General features: G+C 41.3%; 1 protein-coding gene across 1 annotated transcript; it reads left to right on the forward strand.

Moving 5' to 3' along the window:
- Positions 1–1,033: 1,033 nt before the first annotated feature.
- On the forward strand, positions 1,034–7,922 carry LOC139466989 (serine/threonine-protein phosphatase 6 regulatory ankyrin repeat subunit B-like). Its single transcript, XM_071248699.1, has 3 exons — positions 1,034–1,604; positions 3,000–3,083; positions 3,544–7,922. The coding sequence occupies exons 1-3, from the start codon at positions 1,034–1,036 to the stop codon at positions 7,920–7,922; spliced, it is 5,034 nt and encodes a 1,677-aa protein (XP_071104800.1).
- The last annotated feature ends 2,676 nt before the right edge of the window (positions 7,923–10,598 follow it).

The following is a 10,598-nucleotide window of genomic DNA, read 5'->3' on the forward strand; positions in this document are numbered from 1 at the left end:
AAGATATGAACTGCCGTTGGGTTGTAATATCAGATGTAAAGAAGCTATAACTGTTAACCGAATTTGTAGGATGTGTAATAAAAAAAGCATTAAAGATGAACTCCATTTTATATTTGATTGCGAGGCATATGTATTGCTGAGAAATAGGTACATACCGAAGTGACATATTTCATCAAATATTTATAAATTTCATAAATTACTGACTTCTAATGATGTGTCAATTCTTAACAATTGTGCTAAGTTAGTTAAAGAAGCATTGAAATGTAAATTTGTCATCTGCCGCCTAATTGCCATATATACAGCTGTGTACATGGGCCGATGGCCTACAAAACAGAAGTAAACTTACTATTGTATCATGGTCAGTTTACGAATAACGTGCAATAATTTAGGGCCAGGTGTCTGCCTTCAGATATCTTTTTATCCTTCGTATCTTTATGCACTTTCATCCTATCAGGCGATATATCTTTCGTAAAAAAATGTTTGGAAAGCACATGCACAGCAACAGCTGCTGTTACCATGTGTGATGTCAGAATACAATACCTATAAAATTGTGTTTTTTAATAGGCGCTTGGTTGGAAATATCTGACACCGCAATATCTCACAAGTCATAAACACATTATCTAAACAAGGAAGTAAATGTGAAACCATGAGGTTTGAATTTGTCCACGACGGAAGGAGAGTTTACACGGATCTAAAATAGACGATAACTAAAGTAGAACCCTGGTGACGTCCTGGTTGTACAGATGGGTGGACTGCCCGCACACAGTGACAGTCTCTCTGTAAGTTGTTCATGTTTAATACTGTTATATACTCCAACATACTGAAGAACGTAAACTTTGACAATAGGCATGCGCGTTTGTTCTCATGATGACATTTCGTATTTTCAAATCAATAGTATTTTAGCATCGGGTTTTAGCGTCAGTGTTTTGGGAGAAACTATTTGAATATCACTTCTGACGATTTTTGTAGGGTGGCTGTCTTTGTTGACATTTGAACCTGTTGCCCACACTTATCTGAAATGATCTTGTGAAGAATGGGAAACGGACCATTGAGAAAAACTCGAGCTGTGACAGAGAGGAGACGCCCACAAGGGAGACAATCCACACCATCAATAATACTAGATGGCGCTGTGGCTGGACCATCCACAGACGCTCCAGCAGTGACAGAGGGGCGTCAACGGCAGGGGAGACAATTCACATGCGCTCTAGCTGTGACAGATGGGAGTCAAAAGCAGGGGAGACAATCTACACCAACATCAACACTAGATGACGCTGTGGCTGGACCATCCACAGACGCCCAAGCTATGACAGAGGGGAGTCAAAAGCAGGGGAGACAATCCACAGACGCTCTAGCTGTGACAGAGGGGAGTCAAAAGCAGGGGAGAGAATCCATACCGATGTCAACGCTAGATAGCGCTGTGTCCGGACCATCTACAGACGCCCAAGCTGTGATAGAGGTGAGCCAACAGCAGGGGAGACAATCCACACCGACATCAACGCTAGATGGCGCTGTGGCCGGATCATTCACAGACGCTCTAGCTGTGACGGAGGGGCGTAAACAGCAGGGGAGACAATCCACTTCCACAACCACACACAACGACATAGGTGAGTCTTCCCCTGTCATCATGGTGACCATGTGTTTGGAGCAGCCCCTTGTCATGCTGAAGCCCATGGTTAGATTCAGTACAGGTTTACAATGAGTGAAGTCTGCCAATTTGGTATATCAGGTTAATATCTATCAAGTAGCATTATAGATTACGTAACTTATAAGATGAAAGCCAGAACTAAAAATATGATATTTTAACATCTATGTTTTAAGTAGCCTGAAACATGCATCACGTTAAATATAACGGCATCATGGTTTCATATGCTGCGAACTAAAGACCATCTTCACGAAGGAATGGAACACACAAATATGCACACACACTTGGAACATGCACATGGACCATTATGTGTGTAAACACACAGAGGTTATTCAATGTTTAGCTCACCTTAATATTGTCAACGTGAGGTTATGTCATGGGTGTTCCTCCATTGTCAAACAAACTTTTAGTCTGTTGCACAGCACCGTTTTCTCACTGCCTTTTTGTCTGTGTAATTTACAACAATTCAACATATGGAGTATCAACAAACTTTGTCCAAAGGCTATCATCACAGGAAATAAATGAACATTTATATTTAATACACAATTTATTAAATCTGTCAAATGTCGACAACTCCAATGAATATGATGGAAGTGGAATCACTTCGTTCTATTGCATCTATTTGGATTGAATCAAAATGTCTTAATAATTGAAATGGTAAATCGCTTTCTTATCACAGCTAAGGTAGAGAGATATTACCTGTATGATGAATAGAAACACTCGGCCTCGCTTCTGTTAGTGAAATATTCTACTTTAACTTGACTAGTAACTCCAGGTTGATGTGTATCCCAGTGTGACCTGTCCAACTCCTCTAACGTTGTTTCCCTGCTTCAGGTTGTTCAGTATCACAGAGTGGCCTGTCCAACTCCTCTAACGTTGTTTCCCAGATCCAGGTTGTTCAGTACCACAGTATAACCTGTCCAACTCGTGTAACGTTGTTTCCCTGCTCCAGGTTGTTCAGTATCCCAGTCCAACTCCTCTAACGTTGTTTTCCTGCTCCAGGTTGTTCACTATCCCAGTGTGACCTGTCCAACTCCTTTAATGTTGTTTCGCTGATCCAGGTTGTTCAGTACCCCAGTGTGACCTGTCCAACTCCTGTGATGTTGTTTTCCTCCTCCAGGTTGTTCGGTACCAAGTGTTACCTATCCAACTCCTCTAACGTTGTTTCCTGCTCCAGGTTGTTCCGTATCCCAGTATGACCTGTCCAACTCCTTGAACGTTGTTTTCCTCCTGCTCCAGGTTGTTCAGTATCCCAGTATGACCTGTCCAACTCCTCTATCGTTGTTTCCCTGATACAGGTTGTTCAGTATCCCAGTATGACCTATCCAACTCCTCTAACATTGTTTCCCTGATCCAGGTTGTTCAGCATCCCAGTATGACCTGTCCAACTCCTATAACACTTCAGTGGGAAATCACGGACATAGGGGTTGTGCATCACAAGGTGAGTGCTATTAAACAGTAATTTTTATAAACATATGCCACTGAACCATCTTTTGTCTTTGATAGAACAGATTAAATATTAGACAATTAAATGTTTTCAAAGGAGGGCAAACCATTGTCTGTTTCGGAATATGTTTTAATTTCCTTTTGCAAAATGACAATATTCTTGGTTTTATTAGAAAGTTTCCAATTTTGTATTTTTTCAACTAAAGCCTAAACCACACCAGATTGTTTGGCGGGTGCTACTGGTGGGGCGAGACATGCCTACCTTTTTGCAAACGCTGACTGTCTTCACTGACATTTTATGGTTACATAATACTAAATGAGTTTTTTTGGTTTAAAAGCAATACTTTCCAGTATTCGTACTTATGTGTTGATGTGCTCTGATTTAGCCCCAACTTATATATCAATACTTATCTATGTGATGATGTGGTGTAATACTTTGATGTCCATGTTTTCAGAGTCGCTTGGCATCAGGATCAAGCAGCTGAATGAAGTGTTTGAGGAAACTCACACTCTTCATAAAGCAGAAGAACTTCTGAAAAGGCACAAGCATGTGGGAATTATTGGAGCTCCTGGAGAAGGGAAAACAAGCACTGCTCTCAACATATGTGAGAAATATCTCCACAAAAAATATGAAGTTGTGTTTGTTGATAATATTGAAGTGTTTGATGTAGATACAATCATTCAACGGACATGTGACATGCTGGTTGTGTTTGATGATATATTTGGTTCTGTGACGGTTCCTTCCAATTTGGAGAAAATTCACAAAGTCTTGACAGCCCTGGTTGATGCTTTGGTATACACTTCATTCCAACAGGAACAAGCAGCCCAAAAGAAGGGAGATGGGAAGAAATCACACACAGTCAACAATAAGCAAGAAGAGACTCAAGCAGGTGAGATGCAAAACAAAGTCCACAAGCTCCACTTTATTTTCACATCCAGAAGCTACAACTGGAATGAAGGACGTGGAAAAATGCACCAGTTCAAGGTCAGTCTCTTCAAGCCTGAAAGTGTCGTTGACATGACCAAGACTGGTTTGACAATTGAGGAGAAGGAATCTATTCTGAATTCGTTCAAGAAAAGAAGTCAAACGTGTGATATCTCCATTCATGACAAGAACATTATTACTCACGTACAAGACAGCCTGTTTGGTTTTCCTTTGATCTGTAAACTGTATTGTACAAACCCAGCCTTCCAGATGTACAACATAATTGACTTCTTCAAGAACCCTGTGACCTACCTGAGAGGTGACCTTGACACCATTGTCCGTGAAGGCAGCAGCAGGTCGGCAACTCTAGTTCTCCTCGTCCTTTGCGGGGGAAAGTTGAACCTTGTCTCCTTTAAGGAGAAAGAGAAGAATATCACCGATCTGTTCCTGGCTTTAAAGGAGGAGGTAGCATTTTGCACCCAGACAGACATTGGCAAGGAGATTCGCAACTTTACTGACACCTACTGTACAGTGGAGAATCATGTAGCGTTCTTCTCTCATCCATCCATCTACGATGCTGTGGCATGTGCCTTGGGGAATCTCAATGAAGTGTTTTTACTGGAACATTGTTCTCTACAGTTTTTATATGAAAGAGTGAGGCTGAACAAGGATGATCACCAGCAGACAACATACACTGATGATGTCACAAACATGATCTACATCACCTCAAGTCTGCACCCGTTAGTGATAAGCAGATTGGTGGAGGGTGTCCGAGAGGGATGCTTCAGATGGACAGTAGGTCACCCTGTATTCAGCAGTGCTCAATTAGTCTCCGACTTCTTGAGACAGATGATGGCAGACTTGCCAGATGTTGTTCACAGAAAAGATAAGAGCTCAGGTGAATGTTTTCTGTATTGGGTTTCACTGTCAACTAACCATTCACTGTTTGAATGTTCGGTGTCTCTGATGAGTAGAGAGGGAAGTCTTTCACATTCGGTACTCACTAACTTCTATGATAGTATCATAGGATGTACACAACATGGCAATCTCAGGCACCTGCAACATATTGCTGCTAGACTCAAACAACATAGGAAATACGATGTAGACAGGAGGACAAGGGGAGAGAAGACTCTGCTGATGATTGCTGCTGAGGCAGGACAGTTAGGTGTGTTCAACTTCCTCCTCCAAGAAGGAGCTGATGTTTCAGCGACAGACAAAGATCGTTACACGTGTCTTCATCTTTCATGTAAATCAGGAAGCAAAGATATAGTAAATGTTATCATTGAGAAGTTTCAACACCTCATCAATGACCACGATGGTAAGGGAAACACCCCTGCTATGGTGTGTGCTGAGTCAGGGCAGGTTGAAATCCTCAAGTTCCTTGTTTCACACAAAGCAGATCTTACTCTCAGGAATGTTTTCAGTGTGAACACTTTCCAAATAGCATGTATCAACGGCCATGTATCAGTTGTAGAGTATCTGCTAACATGTGAACACATAACCATAGACATGCGAGGAGGATGGGGGAATAAAACAGCAGTAATGATGGCAGCTGAAGGAGGACAGTGTGATGTTTATAATCTTCTTGTGTTGGAGGGAGCTGATCTGTCACTAACTGATGAATACAACAGGAACTGCCTGATGTTGGCAAGTGAGGGAGGTAACGTGTCTATAGTGAAACACCTCCTGTCCTTGAAAACATTTGACATCAACAGAAGAGGGGGGTCACGGAAACAAACAGCAGTTATGATGGCAGCTGAAAGAGGACACTATGATGTTTATAATCTTCTTGTGTTGAAGGAGGCTGATCTGTCACTAACTGATGAATACAACAGGAACTGCCTGATGTTGGCATGTGAGGGAGGTAACGTGTCTATAGTGAAACACCTCTTGTTCTTGAAAACATTTGACATCAACAGACGAGGGGGGCTGTCTAAACAAACAGCAGTCCTGATGGCAGCTGAAAGAGGACACTATGATGTTTATAATCTTCTTGTGTTGGAAGGAGCTGATCTGTCAATTTCTGGTTGTAACAACATGGACTGCCTGATGTTGGCATGTGATGGAGGTCACGTATCTATAGGGAAACACCTTCTGTCCTTGAAAATATTTGACATCAACAGAAGAGGGGGGTTAGTTAAACAAACAGCAGTTATGATGGCAGCTGAAACAGGACAGTATGATTTTTATAATCTTCTTGTGTTGGAGGGAGCTGATCTGTCACTTACTGATAGATACCAGAGTGACTGCCTGATGTTGGCATGTGAGGGAGGTAACGTGTCTATAGTGAAACACCTCCTGTCCTTGAAAACATTTGACATCAACAGACGAGGGGGGCGGTCTAAACAAACAGCAGTCCTGATGGCAGCTGAAAGAGGACACTCTGATGTTTATAATCTTCTTGTGTTGGAGGGAGCTGATCTGTCACTTACTAACAAAAACGACATGGACTGCCTGATGTTGGCATGTGGGGGAGGTTACTTGTCTCTAGTGAAACACCTCCTGTCCTTGAAAACATTTGACATCAACAGAAGAGGGGGGTCACGGAAAGAAACAGCAGTTATGATGGCAGCTGAAAGAGGCGACTATGGTGTTTATGATCTTCTTGTGTTGGAGGGAGCTGATCTGTCACTTACTGATAGATACCAGAGTGACTGCCTGATGTTGGCATGTGAGGGAGGTAACGTGTCTATAGTGAAACACCTCCTGTCCTTGAAAACATTTGACATCAACAGACGCGGGGGGCGGTCTAAACAAACAGCAGTCCTGATGGCAGCTGAAAGAGGACACTCTGATGTTTATAATCTTCTTGTGTTGGAGGGAGCTGATCTGTCACTCACTGACAGATACAACAGGGACTGCCTGATGTTGGCATGTGAGGGAGGTGACGTGTCTATAGTGAAACACCTCCTGTTCTTGAAAACATGTGACATCAACAGACGAGGGGTGTTAGAGAAACAAACAGCAGTTATGATGGCGGCTGAAAGAAGACTGTCTGATGTTTATAATATTCTTGTGTTGGAGGGAGCTGATCTGTCACTCACTGATAGATACAACAGGGACTGCCTGATGTTGGCATGTGAGGGAGGTGACGTGTCTATAGTGAAACACCTCCTGTCCTTGAAAACATTTGACATCAACAGACGAGGGGTGTTAGAGAAACAAACAGCAGTTATGATGGCGGCTGAAAGAGGGCACTATGATGTTTATAATCTTCTTGTGTTGGAGGGAGCTGATCTGTCACTTACTGATAGAAAAAACAGGGACTGCCTGATGTTGGCATGTGAAGGAGGTAATGTGTCTATAGTGAAACATCTCCTAACCTTGAACACATTTGACATCAACAGACGAAGAGCATTGTGGAAACAAACAGCAGCTATGATGGCAGCTGAAAAAGGACACTGTGAAATGTTTGATCTTGTGTTGGGGGGAGCTGACCTGTCACTTACTGATGAAGACAACAGTGACTGCCTGATGCTGGCATGTAAGAGAGGCAACGCGTCTACAGTGAAACACCTCCTGTCCTTGAAAACATTTGACATCAACAGAAGAGGTAGGTGGTCTAAACAAACAGCAGTTATGATGGCAGCTCAAAGAGGACACTATGATGTTTATGATCTTCTTGTGGTTGAGGGAGCTGACCTGTCACTTACTGATAAGGACAACAGGGACTGTCTGATGTTGGCATGTGAGGGAGGTAACGTGTCTATAGTGAAACACCTCCTGTCCTTGAAAACATTTGACATCAACAGACGTGGGGGGTTACAGAAACAAACAGCAGTTATGATGGCAGCTGAAAAAAGACACACTGATGTTTATAATCTTCTTGTGTTGGAGGGAGCTGATCTGTCACTAACTGATGAAGGCAACAATGAATGTGGACATGTGAGGGAAGCAGCGTGTCCATAGTGAATCACCTCCTTTGGTTGAAACATCTGGCCGAGGTGAATGAAAATTCAGCCATAAAAAGAACGAGTACATTACTGTGTCTCAGTTTGACAAGGAACCAGTCACGGGAATAAACACTAAAGTTTATGACATGCTACCAGAGTCTGGAGTGCAATAATCACTACCCAAGACACAAAAGAAATAAGCCATGGTTTTGGCCAGAATGTGTTTTAAAGATATATATTTTCGTTAATTATACGCGTGTGTCCTTGTAATCATGAAGGATACTAAACCACCCGTAACCATGGAGATACGTACCCAACGAAACTGGCTAACCCGTAACAAAAATTCTCGCCAGATACATATCTGTTTTGATGCTGTCGTTTTTATCCCCCGCCGGGCCAGAATGGCCGAAGGGGGATTATGTCGTGGCGCAGTCCGCCCGTCCGTCCGTCCGTCCCACAGAGGGTACTTAGCTTGTGAAATCAATTCCTACAGTTTCCAGAGAATATCCCTGAAACTCAACACACAAGATGTCGACATGTTGATAATAGGCATATCACAGTCCCGTTTCATTTCGACTAATTTTGACAGAGTTACTGCCCCTGTTTTACGGAGCTTCATTTGCCTAATTGTGAGAGAGGGTACTAAGCTTGTGCAATCATCTCCTCCTACAGTTTCCAGAGAATATCCCTGACACTCTACACACAAGATGTCGACATGTTGATGATACGCAAATTGCAGTCCCGTTTCATTTCGACAAATTTTGACAGAGTTACTGCCCCAGTTTTACGGAGCTTCTTGAAATCTACTCCTCCTCCAGTTTCCAGATAATATCACAGTATCTAACTATAAATATAGTTAGTTTCCTTTTGTGGGTGAGCTACATCCTTTATGGCATTAGCATTCAGACTAGATTACTCCCAAAAAAAATGATCTGCACAATTTGTTTCAAATGCAGTGCCATCTACTGTTGTTATTTCATAAAATGCAAAGAAAATATAAACTCGTTTAAAAAAGTTGATGCGGGGGATGCTGTGCTCTGAGAGCACCCTTGTTTATTTGACTTGCCTGTACCCTAATTTGAAGGATCGGTATCCAAATTGGGATTACCCGTACCCATTTGTGTTTTTAAAGCAAAATGCTCAAAACTGGATTGCTATAACAGGTACAGAGCAAGAAAACGTGTTTCTAATCATTTATTCAACACTAAATTCTCATATATTCTGACCTGTACTTTCATAGCAATCTGTTCATTGCACTATTACATTTCCCAAATTCATTCTTTTTACATTTCAAGCATTCACCCAGTATACGTTTCTGAACTTTATTCATTATACAATACAAACATTCATTCATTTTACATTTGAAAATTCATTGATTTTACATTTCAAAAATTCATTCATTTTACATTTCAAAAATTCATTCATTCAATGGTGAATGAACAATCAACCAATTCACTCAATCAATGTCTGAGGTTTGTCTTCAAGTGGCCTTAATTACTCAACTGAATCATTGGTTGTTGGTTGGTTGGTTTGTTGTTTAACGCCGCACTCAGCAATATTCCATCTATATTTCGTCGGTCTGTAAATAATTGAGTTTGGACCAGACAATCCAGTGATTAATATCATGAACATCGATCCACGCAAATGGGATTGATGACATGTATCAACCAAGCCAGCGAGCCTGACCACCCGATCCCGTTAGTGCGGCGTTAAACAACAAACAAACAAACAAATCATGTCTAAGGTTTCGGTGACCTGTCAGTTATGTTTATGTTTGGCATAATGACTGTTAATAACTTGGATGTCCGTTTTCACAACACAGTCATAGATTCATGATAAAGTATTTTCCTGTTGTCTACACTATACATGCATTATTCAGACACATAGGCATACAATGTATACGTTCCTATATCTCTTGCATTTGTACCTGTAATATGATATTCGTTCCCTGGTCTGATATACACTGCCGACAATTTAAGGCAATATTGACAATATGTTTGTCCGTTTTTTCAGTTAGCATTTGATAAGTATTTTAGTCCATCTTGTTACTGTCCGAATAATAACAGGACATGTAGGAGAACATCAATACCTGGAATGAGGGTTTATTTGCCGCTTGGTCTGAACCGTGCTTGTCCTTAATTTTGTAATATCAGATATCAGCACAAATCAGTTTGTTTATCATATTTGATCTATTGTTGAACGTCGCCCTCAGCAATATTCCAGCTATATGACGGCGGTCTGTAAATAATCGAGTCTGGACCAGACAATCCAGTGATTGATATCGATCCACGCAATTGCCGTTCTATTCAGACACTTTGTATATCATGAGGACAATACCAATTGATAAAAGCAACTGATCGTTTTGTAAATTCCACTTGTTATAGAGTTAACCATCGCCTAAGATCGCAGCCACTGACGCTATGTTGGTGGCAAATATTGTGAATTTTATTATAAGAAATAAAATATTAAAGTAAATAATAAGATTTCAGATAGTTTCCGTGTTACATTTTCATAGTTGATAGCTGTTCGCAGCACTTGTCAGACATGACCTAATTACCACTGTGCATCACTACGCTATTTACATCCATGAATAATCTACCGACTGATGATATATGCATTATTATCGTACAGGTTGATGTATGTGTTACCTCTAATAAATTCTCTTGATGTCCTCACTATTTCTACAGTGCCC

This window comes from Haliotis cracherodii, unplaced genomic scaffold, assembly GCF_022045235.1.
Source record: "Haliotis cracherodii isolate W230 unplaced genomic scaffold, xgHalCrac1.p SCAF_19, whole genome shotgun sequence".
Taxonomy (NCBI): Eukaryota; Metazoa; Mollusca; class Gastropoda; order Lepetellida; family Haliotidae; genus Haliotis; species Haliotis cracherodii.